This window comes from Archocentrus centrarchus, chromosome 7, assembly GCF_007364275.1.
Source record: "Archocentrus centrarchus isolate MPI-CPG fArcCen1 chromosome 7, fArcCen1, whole genome shotgun sequence".
NCBI lineage: Eukaryota > Metazoa > Chordata > Actinopteri > Cichliformes > Cichlidae > Archocentrus > Archocentrus centrarchus.
Genome location: NC_044352.1, coordinates 14,335,677 through 14,354,334, shown reverse-complemented (window position 1 = coordinate 14,354,334; position 18,658 = coordinate 14,335,677). Strand labels below are relative to the sequence as shown.

General features: G+C 42.0%; 2 protein-coding genes across 2 annotated transcripts in view; one reads left to right on the top strand and one right to left on the bottom strand.

Annotated features, from left to right (window-relative positions):
* Positions 1–12,090, top strand: part of plxnd1 (plexin D1) — a 71,983-nt gene extending 59,893 nt beyond the window's left edge. Inside the window, exons 25-36 of the mRNA XM_030732773.1 lie at positions 691–889; positions 990–1,136; positions 1,240–1,396; positions 1,752–1,855; positions 4,373–4,436; positions 5,723–5,757; positions 6,384–6,488; positions 6,666–6,829; positions 6,920–7,067; positions 9,714–9,854; positions 9,969–10,043; positions 11,075–12,090. Coding sequence (XP_030588633.1) covers positions 691–889; positions 990–1,136; positions 1,240–1,396; positions 1,752–1,855; positions 4,373–4,436; positions 5,723–5,757; positions 6,384–6,488; positions 6,666–6,829; positions 6,920–7,067; positions 9,714–9,854; positions 9,969–10,043; positions 11,075–11,191 — 1,456 coding nt within the window. The 3' untranslated portion in view covers positions 11,192–12,090. The remainder of the gene's footprint in view (positions 1–690; positions 890–989; positions 1,137–1,239; positions 1,397–1,751; positions 1,856–4,372; positions 4,437–5,722; positions 5,758–6,383; positions 6,489–6,665; positions 6,830–6,919; positions 7,068–9,713; positions 9,855–9,968; positions 10,044–11,074) is intronic.
* A 197-nt stretch (positions 12,091–12,287) lies between these two features.
* On the bottom strand, positions 12,288–17,450 carry exorh (extra-ocular rhodopsin). The gene is made up of 5 exons (XM_030732779.1): positions 16,932–17,450; positions 16,499–16,667; positions 16,155–16,320; positions 14,173–14,412; positions 12,288–13,127 (listed from the first exon to the last, which is right to left on the bottom strand). Exons 1-5 carry the CDS (start codon positions 17,290–17,292, stop codon positions 13,008–13,010), a joined length of 1,056 nt encoding a protein of 351 aa, XP_030588639.1. The 5' UTR covers positions 17,293–17,450; the 3' UTR covers positions 12,288–13,007.
* Between the last annotated feature and the right edge of the window lie 1,208 nt (positions 17,451–18,658).

Below are 18,658 nucleotides of genomic sequence, written 5' to 3'. Positions count from 1 at the left end.
TTATAATTTGTCCATGTTTCCTTTCATTTTTCCATCCATCCGTCCATCTGTCCATCCATCCATCCTTCCATCCATCCATTTTCTGAACTTATTTTGCCTGTTCAATAAAATCCTTACCAATATGTGGTTCAGTGTAATTCCAACACAAACTATGGTCTTAACACTTAAACTGAAGCTGTGATCTAAAGAAAAATGTGTAGTAAGTTTTCTGCAGGACACATGAGTTTGGCTGTGATCCTCTGTATCTGTTGTATATAGCTTGGAAAACCTTTTTGCTCCAGCTTTGTAAACATATGGACTTATATCAGTGTAGCTGTTTGTTTTTTTCCCGATGTCCTAAAACTAGCCTGTCATTGTGAATCAGACAGAAATTCCAGAGGCAAGACCACATCCTTTTCCCAGCACAACATCAGCACTTACTGACTGATGTAGCCTCTGTCTGATGGATTAAAGGGGCTTTGTTAGGGAAATCCCCTGCACCCCTGGTACTGACTCAGACACTCCCTGCATTAGATCAAACCTTTGTTGTCTCTGCTGTCACAGGTGCTGAGGGGAGGACTAAATATTGTTGTTGTTCCTCTAATGTAGCTATTTTTAAATCTCCACTGACCATACACTGACAGGGCATGTTTGCCAGAGCCTGTTTTTGCTCATCTGTCTCCTCCGCTAATCTGTTTTCTCACCCTTCAGATGTAGCCTGGCGTCCTTGCTCACCATCGCCCTCCATGGCAAGCTGGAGTACTACACTAGTATCATGAAAGATCTGCTGGTGGACCTGATTGATGCCTCGGCTTCTAAAAACCCCAAACTGATGCTGCGCCGGACTGAGTCGGTTGTGGAGAAAATGCTGACCAACTGGATGTCCATCTGCATGTACAGCTACCTCAAGGTGAGGAGAGAAAAGACGCAAGCTTAGCAGAGTGATTAATGACTCACGCAAGTTTGATTAAAAGGAATTACCGCAGCTTTGATTTTCGCAAATTCTTTAGGAAACAGTGGGTGAGCCTTTTTTCCTGCTGCTGTGTGCAATCAAGCAGCAGATCAACAAGGGCTCAATAGACGCCATCACAGGAAAGGCCCGCTATACCCTCAATGAGGAGTGGCTGCTGCGTGAGAATATTGAGGCCAAGCCACAGGTCTGACATCTCACCTAATTATGTCATGCTGACAATGTCATGCTGACAATCCATACTTGCATGTTTTTACGTATCATCTCATGCTTCATATTTGTTTTTGCAGAACATCAACGTGTCCTTCCAGGGCTGTGGCATGGACTCACTATCTGTCAGGGTCATGAACACAGACACAATCTGCCAAGTTAAGGAAAAAATCATTGAAGCCTTTTATAAAAACCTCCCATTCTCCCAGTGGCCTCAAGCAGAGGATGTCGACCTGGGTAAGAGCACATTTTCTCTGATTATTTTCATCCTCTCCCCTCCCCAACCCTCCAAGATATAGTAATCTCCTTTGCAAAAGGTCAATTCCTCTCATGAAGCTCAACTAACCTGAGGCTGCAATGTAATAAATGACAGAATGCATTGAGGAGAGTGTATAGTCATAATCACAAAGAGTTATTGCTTTCAAAAGCTGTGGAGCCTGCAGTGCTGATTTGATTAATGGCCCGAGAATATTTCCACAGGTCGTGACACAGAGAGTTAGAGCACGGCTGTGGTCTGTCTTGCATATTCGTTTCCAAATTTAGGAGGAAATTGTCTAACGCCTCTCCTTCTCGTGCCTTTTCTTTCCTTCAGAGTGGTTTGACTCAGGCAGCAACAGTAAGCTTTTGCAGGACTTGGACAACTCCTCAGTGATGGAGGATGGCCGAAAGAAACTCAACACAGTCTTCCATTATCAGGTATGCGCTTGTGAGAAACCGTTGTGGTGGGTGTTGCCCTGGTGCATCTGTGAATCCCTCATGTTGTAACAGCAACAGCGGGGATGTTGAGCGTGTGAACTAGAGCATGTGGCGCTTTTCATTATGCCTGCCTTATGCTTTCTTGTGACCTCGTTCCTTCCTGTGACCCGGAAATTATTCCTCCTCCATCATATACCTTAAATGCACTTCAAAGAGAGAGAGGAGGCTTCTGGAAGCATGACATGTATTGCCACACCTCCACATGTGGTACCCAATTTGATGTCGGTTAGACTGATGCTGCAGAATTTATCATTTGGCAGGATCGGCTCCGTCTTACCTCACATCTCTCTCCCCCTCCATCATCCTAACTGGGTGGCACATTAGCATACTGAAAAGCATCCCGTGTAAAAGGTGTCACTGGCTGTCACCGGGTGGGGAGATGTTTCTGTGACGCTGTTTTTTTTTTTTTTTTTTTTGTGTGATTTTTGTAGATGCTTCTGTTTGTGCTGCTGCACCATGTCTCTCTTTGTGATTGCACAAATCATTTACTGCAGCATTAGCACACTGTTGATAGTTCAAGTCAGTATGCAGTTCAATTCAGCTGAATATAATTTATTTTAAATTAGAAACTCATTAATTAGCAGTGCGTGATTTTTACAGCATTTTGAGGGCTGGGTTAGGCTTAAAAGTGTTTTTGTTATTTAACGATGTCAGAAGGGAAAAGTGTTTAAAGGTCTTCTGAAAGATCACACGCAAATGCCATTCAGTGAAGCCCTGTTGCTGCTGTTCACTAATGGTTTGAATTACGGAGACCTTGTAAGTCACTGCATTAAGTGGGTTTAAATGATGGATTGTGTTGCGTTTTTACACAGATCTAACACGTAACCTCCCACGATCCACACCCCAACCCCCAAATTAAACATACTAAAGTAATTCTATGATGCCTCAGGACTTTATCTAAAAACATCTTCAGTCTAGTAAATACCTATAAAACATGTTAATCACATCTAGCCTCCCTTTCTTGTGTACAATCTTTTTTAGTTTGAAAGAATTTAAAACTTTAAATTGAAAAAAGCAATATGTCTCCTACTTCTAAGAGTTGCGGGCTTCCGCTCTCCAGTCATACTTTATCATGTAGCGCACTTTAGTGTAAATGGACTGGAGCTGTGGTTTCCTCCTACCCCCTGGTGTTAAACGGCGATTTACGAAACTTTCAGATAAAGGTGAAAACAGACTCATCGCATAAATCATTTTACTCTGGAGGCCAACCATACAAACTGAAATAGCAATAACAAAGGACACTTTGGATTTAATGGGGACTTAAATGGTTTATGTTGTAATAATTTGTTGGTAACAAAAGTTTGAATGATCTAGAGCCCCGCGACAGGCTGGCGACCTGTCCAGTGTGTACCCCCCGCCTCGCTCCCTATGACGGCTGGAATAAGCTCCAGCTCCCTTGGATAAATGGAAGAAAATGGATGGATGGATGAATGATCTGGATTTGATGACTGGCAGAGTGCTATGGAAATTATTGCTATAAAAGTTATTTAAGAAGTTGTGTGCCACTTTTAAAATTGCAAATTATTTGAACAGAAGTTACTAAATTGTCATCGAAAACATCTCAGATAGAAAAAAGGGCCCTTCGCTAACTCTGGCATATATACAACAGTGTTTATTCATGTGCATTATTAATGTCCTTGTTAAATAAACCAGTAAAAGTATTACTGGCATTGTGTGAGCCCTTGCAAATCTGTAACTGATAATGTATACTGTGTACTAATAATATATACAGTATCTCATTTACTGCTTTACTATAACACAGGAAATTAAATATGTCTCTTTTGTGTGACATTATTAAAATGTACTTACTTCATTTTCATTTATTAAAGAACACAAAATATTTTAATTACACAGTTTGCAGGGAATTAAACAATCATTGCTTCTTATATAAGAATCTAATAAGTGTCAAAAAGAACAACAGTGATACTGTTTACAACTTCTAACTGCCGTTATAAAGAAAATAAATAAGAAACAAGTCAAATGTCATGTAGTTGTCTCTCTAAGAATGCCTTCGTGTGTGTGTATGTTTGGTTATGTCCACGTCCATTTGTGCATGAGTAAACAAAAGTTCAGTGACTCTCGACCTTTGACCTGTTACCTGTACTTGTTAAGTGCTCTGTTTAGTCTTAGCTGAGCCATAGGGACAGAGCTGTGAAAGCAGTGAGCTGCAGCATGTACTAACAGTCTGGGTTCACCGGGGAGGCTGTTCAATCCATTTCACCGTGGGTTGACTTTAATGAGCCCTGCCAGGCTCCCGCAAACTCGCCACCTCTCGAGATGCACACAAGACCAACACACACACACATGCAAAGCCCTCAGCAGGACACTCCCTGGAGGGCATGCTTAATGACGCTGTTCTGGTACACCCCAGCTCACCCCTGACCCCGTGCCCTCTCTCCTCTCTCTGGTCTTTCCTCCCTCCCTCCCTCCTTCCTTTCTCCTTCTCCCTCTTCACAGATTCCAGAGGGGGCATCGCTGGCCATGAGCATGAAAGACAAGAAAGAGAACACCCTGGGGAGAGGTACGCCACCTTCAAACACACCCACTCACTGTCGCTTTGTCACGCACTCACCCACACTTGCATAAATACAACCACCCACTCCATCACAGGAAAACAGCACATGCTTAGCTGATCACGAGAACATGATACGCTCATGTAAACACGCATGAAACCCCACACCATCCTGTTCCCGAAAGACACAGTGGACATCTAAACACACTTGCACCTAATAAATCACAACACATACTAATGCTACTACTTCATCCAGAGCTCCTTTTTGCATGTTATAGATGTATTCCATTAGCGTGCCTTACCTTGGGGGCAAAAATGTGACACAAGTTGGCCCATTGTCCAGCCTCAGCCAAGAACAAAATGACTGCTATGCCTGTTGACAGATGAGTTTACATACAGACTTTAATGGCTTGTCCTTTCATTGTCTAGGGTCTACCTTACATAATCAGTACCAGACCAGAGCTCAGTTCTGTTCAGGCTCTGTCCATCAAAGCCTCTGTTCTCATTCATAATGGGCCAAAAATAGGCTTATGTGGACCAAACCTGGCTCCTGCTTCAAAGCATCAATGGGGTGTTATGAGCCTGTAGTGCTCCCTGGCTAATAGAAAACACTGTCCTGCCTGCCTGTGATCAGTGTTGAGGGTCTGGACTGAGGCCCGCTGGGCAGGAGCATCTCTGGCTATGAAGTCTGTAATGAGACCACACTCACTATGAAGGTGTTCGTGTGTGTATCTGCACAAATGCCTGTCTTTTGTTTTTGCTGGTGTGTGTACAGTAATTTACTGCATTTGTCTTTGGGCCTGTACTCGTGTTTGTGTTTGAACATGTATCTACATGTGTCCTTGTACTCATATCTGTGTACGCATTCTTGCGTACGAGTGTGTTTAGATCTGTATATAAACAGAAAGGTTTAATGCTTTTTCTCAGCGTTGGCCAAGCATTACCATCTCATTACACCGGCTCCAGAACCAATCACAGACTCCGTGTGTCTGTCTCTCCTAATCTCTCTCTTTTCTCTCTCCTTTCACTCCTAATCTTTCTCTTTCATTCTCTCAGACAGCTTCCCTCCCCGACTGGCCCACAGTCCACCTTAATCACTTTCTCCTTTTGCATGCACTCTATCTCTCTTGCACTGCTGTCAATCTCCCTCGATTTTTTTTCTCACTCCTATCTGTCACACTCCCCTGTGCTCCCTCCTCCTGTGTCCTCTTTATTCTCTCAGGTTTCCACCTTGCTGATTGCACATTGTTTCATGCTGTATTTCTTTTTTTTTTTTTGTTTCTCCCTCTCCCTAGTTAAAGATCTGGATACTGAGAAGTATGTACACTTGGTGAGTATCTCCTCATAGGCAATCAAAATGTTTCTGTGAGCTATGTCTAAGTTTATTACCAGAGCTTTTCCTCTGTGTGCCAGTGTTACTCAGCCCAGAGCAGGCCTGATGACAGAGAGAATGGGGGTGAATGGAGGTGAAAAGGAAAGCTGCTGAGAGGACATGACAGCACTAATGCCGCTTAAGCTCTTTTATAAACGTCAGCCAAGATATGGGCCCTTTGACTTTAGAATAATGAGTTCTTTGGAATACAATTTGCCGGGTGAATAGTTAGTTTTACAGGACAGTTCTGTTGTCATTTTTTGACACAAGTAGGTGGAATTTGACTGCTTCTTTCTTTCCCCTACCCCCATGTAGACTTGTATGAGCAAGTCAGAGACAAGATGATGTGCAGACCAACTGGAGAAAAACCATGAGAATTTCCCAAATCCCATCACTTCCTTATTTCTGTGTATTATTTAGCGCTTCAAAATACCCTCATGTGGTTTTTGGATCATGTGTCTAATGCAAGAACCAGAAAATTCCCTTCTGCTAACTCATACAGCTGAGACAGTAGTGCATTCATTCATCTGCTCGTTGGGGTTCACTGCTTTGACCTATGTTAATGTTTTGGGGTTTTTTTTCAGGTGCTACCTCATGATGAGCTAATGGAGACCAAGAAGTCACACAGGCAGGGTCATCGCAAGAAAGTCCTGCCTGAAATCTACCTGACACGCCTGCTGTCTACAAAGGTAACCAGACTCAAGAGGCCGCTCATGCTGTCAACAACGGCAAAACAAAACACAAGTCATCTCTGTTCTATATTTTATTACCCTTATTCATTTCAAAAGCCACACAGAAATTCCTACATTGCATGAAACCATGTGTCTGCATATGTGTGAGCCACATTTTTATCTCTTCCTCCACAGGGAACTCTTCAGAAGTTCTTGGATGACCTCTTTCAGGCCATCCTCAGCATCCCTCCAGACCGCCCTCCTCTAGCGGTTAAATACTTTTTTGACTTCCTGGAGGAGCAGGCTGACAAACGGGGCATCACAGACCCAGACACCCTGCACATCTGGAAGACCAACAGGTAGCCAACTAAACGCTCCGATTTAAATCCTCTTTGGTCAGCCTCTTTGTGCAAGTACTTTCAACAGCTTATCTCTCTCTGTCTGTGCAGTTTACCGCTACGGTTCTGGGTAAACATCCTGAAGAATCCTCAGTTTGTGTTTGACATTGATAAGACAGATCACATGGATGCCTGTCTATCTGTCATCGCCCAGGCCTTCATCGATGCCTGCTCCATTTCTGACCTGCAACTAGGCAAAGTGAGTCTGTCACCATTTCTCTCTGTCAACTTCTTTCTCTTTCTCTCTCTCAAGGGGTTTCAAAGCTGCTATTAACAGTTCCAGTTTCCAGTGTAGTCACGCATACGAATACCAGTGGAAAACGTTGCTGCTGAAAAAAAAAAACCCTGCAAAACATGATGATTCTCAGGGAAATGCCAAGTGATAAAAGCCTTTTTATCTAAGTGCATTATTGACAGTTTTTTGTGATGGTTCTGTCTGTTTAAATTCATATATGGAAATAAATCTCCCTGGCTCTCTCTGCCTGCCTTCATGTCTTGAAAACCTCTGATTTATCATACTGTATCTATTTATCTATCAGCTCTATGTATCTACTTTATTTAACTAACACACACACTCACACAAACCTCAAGTCCCACTGTGAACCTTCATCCCAAAGCCTTCAGACTGTCAGCTCCATCTACCTCCTTTCCTCATGTTATTTCAGCCCAGTCGGCTGATCCAAGGTCATGAGCACCAGGGATCTCTTTTTGTGCTGTGTGCCAGTGTGTGTGCATGTGTATGTGTGTGCGCGGGTGCATTTGTCTATCTGTCTGTCTCTATATGTGTGGTTGCATGTCAATGTCCTCACTGCTCACAAATCCGTCTCATCCTTCAGACACCGTGACCCTGAGCACGCTCTGCTTCCTGTCTCTCTCTGACTGGCTTCCTCCCTGGAGGGAGCTGAGGACTCATCAAATAATGCTCCTCTTTCACAGAGAAGCAGTCTGATTTATATACTTCAGGTCCAAGCCAAAAAGCAAGTGCATCCACAATGGCAATATTCACATGTACATGCAGGCAGATACATACCTATGGATGTAGAGACAGAGACATAAAACCTCCACTGATAACAGATTTTTGCATAGTGTGTCTTATTAATGTGTCACATCTGGCTGTGGAGTCACCGGGTTCAAGGAGATGACCACATTTTCTCCCGTAGGTTAAGGACAGTGGCATGACACACCTCCATATAGGGTCGCCTATTTGTAAATGTGCCTCAGGAATGGAGAGCGTAGGGTCTGGATTAGCAAGAGCCAGCAGGGTTGGAGGGAGGGGTAGGAGACTAAGCATGGCTCGCTGTTTCCACAGAAACCCTCTTATCTGGCGAGATGCAGGACATAGAGGGCCACAGGGTCACAGGGGGGTTACCAGGCAGATGGGCGAGCAGCAGGAAGTGACCTTGTGGACAGGAAGAGAGAGGGTTTGCTATCAGAAGGAGCAACTGTGGCTGGAACCATTGAGTCCCTCAGCACATTAAACGCACACAAACACAAAATAGGTGACACAAATAGCTCATGACACAAAAAAATGCCAAGGTGTGTTGTAAGCACCTTCACTGATGCTGAAAGCTGTGGCTGTCCATCACTTTTACCCCTTCTTTTCCCCCGTCCTACTTTCTGTCTGTCCCGTTCTCTCTCTCAGAAACACACACAACACAGACTCGCTCACAACAGCAGCCACAACTGAAACTTGAACATGCCCACAGCCTTTTAGCCTCACTACTCCTCTTCCTGCTTGAATAAACACCAGTGTGAGAGCCTAAAGTGACTGTGGAGAGAGTTGTTTAGACTGGTATGTTTCTTCTCTGGTTATGGCTGTTTGAGTCTCCTGGTGTGCACAAAGGAAATGGTTCCCTCCCTCCATTGTTTTACTTTAGACTGATTTACATAGGGCCATCAACAAATTGCTATTAGAACAGCTAAGTGGAGGAAGTGCACATTTCATTCCAAAAAGATGAAGCTCTTTTACTGAAATGTAGGGGAACGTAGTGAAGAGTTCATGAGACAACCCTTGGCCTGACGTGTGCCCACAAGCACTTAAAGTACAAAAAAGTTAAAGCACCCACCCGGCAGAATGAGTGCCATATTACACACACACACACACGTTAAAACTGTTTATTCCATTTTTAACACAGGCTAATTTTAGTAATTTGCTAATCAATGAGAAGCATCTTAATTAAGTGTAGGCCTATATCAAAATCCCAGAGTTGAGATGGTGATGGTGATGGAGTAAGGCCCAGCAGGTGGTTGATGTAAAGTTTCACGTCTGTCTCCATGGATGACGGGGAGGTGGGTTGCACAGCAGTAGGTCTGAAAGTCAGAATGACTGGATTGAAATGGTATTTGGAGCAGAGCAGCCAGAAAATGATGGGCTTGGACAGAAAGCTCATTGGCCAAGAATGGCGATATCACAACTTAAATGTAGGGAATCTGACAGCAGGGGAACACGGACTCGAAAAATGGATCAGCAGGAAATAGCAGGCATTTACCAAGGAAATAATAAGGGCAGAATGTGAGCGAGCACATTTTCCTTGTTCAACTCTTGTCAAAGTTTCATTAGCATGAGAGCAGCAAAGTTAAAATACCTTATATAATACTTTGCGGTAACATGTATAATGATGCATCATATTTCAGAGGCTGACTGTGATGTGCAAAGTAGTAACTGTAACTTTAGGGTAAATGTAGTGATGTGGAAATCTAAAGTAGGCTAAAGTGACTGTTTTAATCAAAATTGACCCCAAAGGTTATGACTATACTTGGCAGCAGAGCCACAACTCTGGATTTGCAAAGTGTTAAGTTCTTAAAGTTTGAGTGTCCTGGCTAAAAAAGTGCCATTTGTTTCCAGGACTCCCCTACCAACAAGCTGCTGTATGCCAAGGAGATCCCAGAGTATAAGAAGAGAGTGCAGTGCTACTACCAGCAGATACAAGAAATGCCACCCCTCAGCGAGCAGGAGATGAATGCTCACCTAGCCGAGGAGTCACGAGTAAGTAAAGTATTAGAAAAGTCCCTGTGTGTAAGTTATTTAGTTTCACAAAAGCCTGTAATTACAGGTCCGTTATTATTCTGAAATTGAATCATGTCGATGTCTCTCCCGCAGAAATACAGAAATGAATTCAACACCAACCTGGCCTTGACAGAAATCTACAAGTATGCCAAGAGATACAGAAACCAGGTAAGAGAGTTTCACAGTGTTTTTCTGTGTTTGTGATCTCTTATTTCGATTAGATATGTTTTACCGTTGAAATGGGCCCATTTGGGCAGATGAAACGCCTCAGTCCAGCCCACTTGCTGTATTAAGTTTCACAGATGGATATCAGAGCGTGACACATCAGCGGGGAAGATCACAGCCACGTTGACAGATGTAACGTACTGTAGACACCCTCACAACCTGTCACTCGATGCCTTGGTTGAATATTTGCAGCAGTTTGTTTTTTTTTTTCTTGTGTTAGATGTTTTTACAGGGGAAAATGCTCCGTGTGGAATACCTTCTTAGCAGCAGCCACTATTCAGTCTGTCCAATCCTTTGTTTCCAGCCCACGGATACCTTTCACTTTAAGCAAACAGCGTGCTGTTTACCTTCTTTTTAATCACAACCCATCTGCTTAATGACTGTTCAGGTGCTGCTTCGTAGCTCATGTGTTGCTTTGAACTAGCCCTTTTCAAGCTCCTGCTGTACTCCCCCATGTTTCCTTACTGCTGTGACTATTCTCTAGAGAGGCTTAGTCAGTGGTGACTGTGCTTTAATGGAGCACCCTCATGATAATACCGTTTAGCTGCTTTCCTCTGTCAAGCTACTGTACTGACGTGGGCCATGGGCTTAGACTCTGATTCAGAGAGCTCTGTGAATGGCCCCTGATTGCCTATTCTCTCGCCCCAGCTCAGTTTGCTCTGCCTGGTAGCACACTGCCGCTAAGAGCCCATAAATCCCACTGACACAGTGACAACTATTGGGCGTGAAAAACAGAGCAGATGTGGGTTTTGTAAATATGTGAAGAGCAAAAGCTTTTGTGGTGTGGAGGCATGCGTGAAGGCAGGAGAAGAGGCTGAAGTACTTCACTTGTTCCTCTGCTCCCTCTCCCTTTCACTTGTTCGACTCTCTATGTCTGGCTGGTTCTCTAAATCTCTCCAGATAGACGCATGAATGCTCGACAGCCACTGAAAGTCTCCTTTGTTGTGTGTTTCTTTTCTATCTCCTCTGGTCAGGTGGTGAACGCTCTGGAGTCTAACCCCACTGCACGTCGCACTCAGCTGCACCACAAGTTTGAGCAGGTCATTGCCCTTGTGGAGGACAACATCTATGAGTGCTGCAGTGAAGCCTGAACCTGCCAATACCTTCTGCTCACAATCTCTTCCTCCTGCTGCCAGCTGCCTTTCTTCCACTTACATGGTAACTTGGGAATGTCAGTCACAGACGTTATCCTTCATAAGTGTTATTCTTCAAGCAGACTGTTACCAGGATGAAAAGTGGCAGAGCAAAGGACTAATACCTGCCTCTCAAGCATCATACATTTGCCAAGCGTCCCTCCTTTCATATGGGGATGCCAGGAACTTTTCCCAAAAATCCATGAAACAGGCACAGTTCCGGCTGGACTCTATTATGCTTTAGAGGGAATGTGTGGGAGCTCAGAGATGTGGCTCTTTGGGATGTCTTTGCAGTTACTGGGACCTACAGTTAGCCCTGGTGGCAACCTTAACGCACTGAACCCTTTTCTGAAGGGAACGAGCCAATGATGCACTGTACTGTAATATAATGTCCATAGCAATATTTATAGATGTGTTATAATGCTTTCAAGTGGCCTGTTCATCAGGATTAGTAGGACCACGATAAACTCCTCTCATCTCCTAAAGCCTGCAACGTTCTCAGGTGTGTTTGGTGAAGATGGGCGTTGGACTCCCATTGGTGCTTTGATAATATGTCCCAATGTGCTTTGCAGGTTGATGACGGGTTGAGGAGGAGTGGGAAGAAGAATATAAGTGACTGAAATTCATGAAATCAAATGTAATGTAGTTCACTGGGAAGAGCTGCATCAGTATATGTGTTGATCGGTGTGCTTGTCAATGAATGGTAATCATGTTGGATTCTGATCAAATTTAAAAGAGGGAAATTTACATTTAAAAAAAAAAAATGAGCTCAATATAATCAGATGAGAGACTGTATTTGTGATGCCAAATGACTTGTCAGAGTTTGTGAAATAAATTACAGTATTTAGGATTTTAAAGTGTCTAGTAATGGCATTTATTATACTAATTCTCAGAGTGGTTCACTTCTAAATGCATTGCAGCGCCACAGTAAATTTTAACATTTGAAAACCATTATGATTTGGCCTGCCACCTAAAAGCCCACGAGCTAGCATCTGGAACTTCTCAGGAATCCTTGTAAATGTTCTCATGAAGAAAACGAGTGAGGGAAAAGTCGTGCAGACATTTAGCTTCGTTTTTTATTGCAGGACACAGAACAACTGCCACAAATCCTAGCCTTTACAGTAATATTCCTGTTTCACCTTAATACGCACACTAACATTCAGACATTCAGATACATAAACATCCACCTCACACACACACACACACACAGCCTCTTGCAGGAGGTCCTTTTTTTCTTTTTGTTGCAATAATGTCTCAGACAATATCAAGAAGCTAACCTTCAGCTGTATCAACGCAGCTATTAGAAAAGAGAGAGAGACAAGAGTAGAGCCTAAAATCTCATCTGAGTTAAAGTATCTAAACAAAACAATTCCACTTTTTCATATAATTGATTGTTTAAAGCACAGGCTTTTAATATATATTTAGCTGCGATAATTACTTACAGTTGGATTTTTACCCAGCATGTCTTTTTTGGAAAATGGGGTGCTCAAATGGTGCTCAGTTGGATGACCATCAAGTGGTCACCTCTTTTGATGCAAGGTTAAAATCTGTGAGACCAGCTGAACACTCCATAATTTAATGGATTAAAAACACACATGCTGGCCTTTGAATACATCAGTCCCGCTTGAAGGTGCAGTGGCGACACTGCAGAGAAGACAAAGGGAGAGGTAAGTCAAGAGGATTGGCTGATTGAAGGTAGCGCTGCTTGGCGGTGGTGGGTCCCCATCTGAGCAGGGACAGATGGGACAGAAGAGGGAGAGTGAGGGAGCACAGGTCAAGCGGGGGCCACCTGGCTTGAAGAGACGGATGAAGTCTGAGTTTTAGAGACGGTAGCCTCATCTTCTCCGAATGGGTTCTTTCCACAGCACACCGTGGTGATCATGCAGTTTCTGAACTGAAGGCCACAAAAAGAAATCAGAATAAAAGTTACGATGCCTTCACTCAGTGGTGGGAGAAGCTTTTAGATCCGGGACGTTAAACTCATTTACATTTTGGGCCTCATACCGCTCAATTTTATCTTAAGGACTCAGACCAGACCAAAACTATTGTCAAACCATAAAAGAGCACCTGCAAATTGTTTAAGTGTAAATAAGTTTAACTACAAATTGAATGCTTACAAATTCTTAAGGGAAAAAAAGTGCAATTTCAACAATTACATGTCAGCTTTTATATGACAGAAATGCTGCTGAGCTATATCAAGGAAACCTGTGAGTACGGCACTTTCAGCTTAAAGAAATAAAGATTTCAAATGAAAGAAAAGCATTTACAGCTCGTTACCAGGACTTGCTTTTTTGTTTGTTATTTTAAAGATTTTTTTTTTAAACCATGGACCACTGTAAAAAACAAAAGTAAAGCTTTCATTTGAACCCTCCCTTGCAAAGGGTCACCAGAGCAGGTGGCTCTGCGTGTTTGATTTCTGTATACCATGTGCCCTTCCTGATGCAACTCCAAAGGGCTTTATTTCTCCTCCAAGGTTTGAACCAAGAAGCTTTTGCTTGATTAGGCAAATATCTATACTGCAGAGCCACTCAGAAATGTCAATAGTGAACAGTGAAAAAAAGGTCATTTTTCTGTTATAATTGGATTCTAACACATAAAAAATTTTTAAAATGCCATTAATTGTCTGTCTATTACTTACTTACTTTGGTGTATTATGTTTAAAGGCTAAAATTTATGCCCTCCTCCTTTGCAATTTTCACATTTTTCAAAGCCATCCAGTGGGACGGATTAGACTCTGATTTAATAATTAATTAAATATGAAAAAATCCAACCCCATGAGAAGGACTTTTTCAGTAAGCTAAAATTTATAATGTAAAATGTTTCCCTGCAGTGACCACAGCTGTCAGACAAATGAAGCCTACACAATTTTCCTCTAGACTGTGTTGAAGGGAAATTGTTCGTGAAAATATTCTGCTGTGACATTTTCTTATATGCCATACCTGTCTGTTTAGCAGAATGTAGATGACTGGGTTGTACAGAGCGGCACTCTTGGCAAAGAAGGCGGGAGCAGTCATGAATACTGGCCCAAACTCAGTTCCCTGATTGGCAAAGATGTACCAAGCCACACTGGCATAGGGCACCCAGCACACCAGGAAGGAGATCACCATGACAATGACCATGCGAGTCACTTCCTTCTCTGCCCTCTGGGTGGTTTCAGACTCTTGCTGCTGAGCTGCAGCCTGACAGACAGATTCAGGTCAGCTTAAACCACTAATCATCAAAAAGTCAAAATTTCAGGTTATGACTCAAGATGTTTCAGAAAATAAGTCAAAACTGAGAAAATAACTTGAAAATTCAACTTAGCTCTTCCACTCAAAAAAATATTTTGTTTTGTTCATTGTTTCTCCCCCTCCCCCAGAAACAAGCTTCCATATCACTGACATCAATAAGTTACACTCTCCAAACACATGGCAATTCCTGCCTATACAAGTTTGAATACATTTTTGAGAGCTAAACTTTTGGCGGCTTCTTAGCAAACAGTAGCTAGTTTACACATTACGATAAGAAATCCCTTTATTAGTCGCACAATGGGGAAATTCAATAGTTAGCCAGGGATTAGCATTATAATACATTTAGTTTACTGTGCTTGGTCTCTAGAGAATTTATTTGTTGAACTTATTTGTTTCTGCTAGCTTCACCCAACATATGCTTCAACTATAGGATCACTGAGAAATCTTAACTTTTTAAATTGTTTAAAATTCTTTTGTCTTGCGAGTTTCACAGATATAAAGACTCAGACTCACCTCAAGCTAAAATAACATACTAAACACCTGCATTTTCATAACAACCCTTAGCAGTCTACTCAGATTTCACAGCAAAGTTGTTAGCCACACTAACAAACTGTGAAGAGTTTGTAAAGACTACTAATAAAGAGTCTCTAGTCCACGTAAGATGTCAATGTATTTAACAGATAAAATGTCTGATTAGGCCTTTGGAAAAGGACTAAATCTTTGATTACACTAACTTCAGGGAAATACATATCCTTTTAGCTGCTAGATCTTTTTTTTATTTACCAGCTAGCCACATACATGGTGTATCTTTACTGCTTGGTGCTGAATGGGTGATGTACAGGGGATTTTAATGCTCCTTTGCTAAAAGCTAGAATATATTGGGACAAAATTGACATTGTGTTGATTACTGTAGGTTTATCAATATGAGCCTAACCCCTAAACATCTGTCACTGCCATTGGTGTATATATATTGTGTTACATTAATTTTGTGCAGACTCAATTTTTTTATGTGATGAAGACCTAAAAGATATTTAGCTTTTTTTTTCCTGTTTGTTGGAAATGATAAGTGTCAAACATCAGCCCAATATTATGCAGCTGGTGTATTCTTACCCAAAAAAAAGCTACACGATGCTATGAGAGTAACAGCAGTGTACCAAATCGGTAAAGCTGGGTCAGGCAGCCAAAAACAATCTGCCTGAAACTCCACCTGAATCTCCCTAAAGCTTAAAGGAGCAGCAGATTCAGATGAGAAAAAAAAATCTCTGTAGGTTACAAATAATCGAATTTAGACTGTTTTCACATTTTTAAAATGTAATTTTAAGACATATAAAAAATTAATTATAGCCAATTTAAATAAAAAATATCAACATTATTATAATTATGTATAATCACTCATACATTATAAATGTTATTCAATTATTAATAAGGGTATCAGGACAGCACAGTAAGCAGGCAGACTGCCCTTTAGCTAGAGGACCTGGGTATAAGCTGCCACGCTGGCAGGGATCTGCCCTCCTGAAGTGTCCTTGAGCCACTAAATCCCTCACATCTCCAGAGACTCTGTGATGCTCTGTCCCTCTTGAAAAAGGGAGCAAGGTGAAAAAAAAAATAATAAAGTGGAATTTTTCTACAGGGATAAACAATATATCAAATCTTTGTTATTAATATTGCATTGACAGTGGAATTCCTACCGCTCGCACAGTGCAGAGGAGGCTACTGTAGCAGAAGAAGATGATGAACAGGGGGATACAGAAGTGGAGGACAAACATATATATGACGAATGAGGTGTTGTTGATCTCAGGCTTGGGAGTGTAGTAGTCAATCCCACAGGAGCACTGCATTCCCTCTGGGATGTACCTGCACAACACACAATAATTCAAAGACTTCTACCAACACCACCGAAGTATTTGTGCTGCATGTGTGCTTTACACGAGTTTGCAGCTTTTAAAAAAATAACCATAAAACTGCTTTACTGTGAAAATGGTCCTTAGAATATTAATCAAAGTGAGTGTCTAGACAGAGAAACTAACAGTACCGGGACCATCCAAAGAGAGGGGGAGCAGCACAGGTCAGGGCCATGACCCATGTGAAACCCAGGCCAGCGATGGCATGTTTTTCTCCAAAGCGGAAGTTGGTCATTGGCTTACAGACCACAATGTAGCGCTCAATAGCCAAAACAACCAGAGACCAGAGAGCAATCTCTCCTGAGACATGAAAGAAAGCAAGTTTAAATTTCAGTACAGCACAAATATCTTCACTGACGTTAAACACGTGAAGTAAGTAATATATCAGATCAAAGTTTAAGTATTTAGACAAACTAATTTTCTATGAAAATTTAAATTAAAAAACCCAATTTAATATATTCAAACTTATGAGTGACTTTAAACAATAAGCAGATTAAAGTATGACATGGTTTGTTCTAAATCCACACAGAGAACCATTAACACCTCTCACACACTTGCTCTTACCTCCTAAGGTGGCAAAGAATCCTTCAATATTGCAACCGGTGACACCTAAGACAAAATATCCGTGCAGGGCTGTGTAGAGAGTGACCGTAAAGCCCCCAACTACCATAAAAAGATCGGCCACCGCCAGGTTAAGCAGAACATAGTTCAGTGGGGTCCTCAGCTTTTTGTGCTTGACCGTGACATAGAGGGTGAGAAAGTTAATGGGGAAGGCAGAGATGATGAGGAACAGCATGTACGCAGCAAGAAGAGAGTACTTCCACGGCTCTGCCAAGTAGTACTGAGGGTACTCAAATGGGCTGAGCACAACCCCAGTCTTGTTAGACATGGGTACATAGAAGTTGGGTCCTTCTGTACCATTCATGGCTGCAGGTGTTGATGTCTTTTTCTTCTTCTAAGACCTTAAAAGTGGATAAAACAGTCTGTGCCGCTCTGTCTTTTTAGAATAAAAATACTATGAGGGTGTAGTTAAAGTGGAAATGAGAGGAAAAGGATGGACGGTGGAACAGATATCGTAGAAGTAAGGAGTTCTCTGCAGCCCCCTGAGGAGGTGCGGCACCTTTTAAACAGGCTGGTCGGATTAGGGACTTGCCAAGAGTGAAGTGTTAGGAGAGATGGAATTAAGACACACAATCTGAGAGCCCCTCTCTCTCTCACACACACACACACACACAAAGGAGAAAATTCCAGAAATAGATATGCAGCATGTTGAGCAATTTCAAGGTGAGAGGTAACAACCACGGTTATCCAAACCCCATCATTACTGTCATGTGCATCAGTGCGGTATCAGAATGAGATGAGAGAGTAGGAGGGAAGGGAAAGAAACTCTGTGATCTGAACCGTGCTGAGTGGACCAACTATAAATGAAATTTCTTGAGCAACCCAACTTATTTGCATCTGTAAAAGCCTAATCCCTAACCACTGAATAATGCAGAGCTCAACTCATAGCCTCGAGTGTACTGCAATTAGAATCTGGGGGACATGAACACAAATCCAGAGGGGCAGTTATTGTCTTTGTAAGATTAAGACAACTCACAGTAATACAAATTGCCAATGTTTTATTGAAAAGGCTTAAATATTTGTGACAATATAAAAAAAAATACATTCTTGTGACTTAACAAACGATCTTGTACTTTTCTCAAACATATAGTACATCTGCAGTACGTACAGCTGTGGAACGCATGTGAGAATATGAGCTCATCTTTGAAAGCTGTAAAATTATCTACATAACAAAATGCTTTCTATTACATCAAAATAAGTGTTCTTTTTTTTTCTTTAAAAAAAAGTTTTCTTTTTATATTTGTACACTGTACACCCGTGACCATGATTACCTTTAAAGTGAATGATGTAATCACTGACGGGCCCAAGGTAATCTGATCCTAATAATCCAGTGGGTTGATTGGCTGATGGTGCATTTCTCTTACACTCTGTAATGACCAACACACAAACACTACAGGTATTACTTCAGCCATTCAACTGTGGATACAAAGAGTTGCTCCTGTAATATATACACAGCACACTAAAGGGACAACAGCACATTAGAAGACCTACTGGACAGTTAAAAAAAAAAAAAAAAAATCAGGAGACAAAAGACTACCTTAAATATATATATATATATATATTAGTGTTCTAGCTAGCAAGCTGGCGTCGGGTTGAGGATTTCACCGCTTCACTTTAGCAAACACGAGTCCGCCCTGGCTAGATCGCCGTTTTTATCGCTGCTTGCGCCT

What these genes read in the sequence shown, in the direction of transcription:
- exorh (XM_030732779.1), bottom strand. Translation starts at nt 17,292, where the DNA reads ATGAATGGTACAGAAGGACCCAACTTCTATGTACCCATGTCTAACAAG. An exon ending in ATTCTTTGCCACCTTAGGAG is followed by an intron (nt 16,668 to 16,931) that starts GTAAGAGCAAGT and finishes TTCATGTCTCAG; the next exon opens with GAGAGATTGCTCTCTGGTCT. An exon ending in ACATTCTGCTAAACAGACAG is followed by an intron (nt 13,128 to 14,172) that starts GTATGGCATATA and finishes TGTGGCCTTCAG; the next exon opens with TTCAGAAACTGCATGATCAC.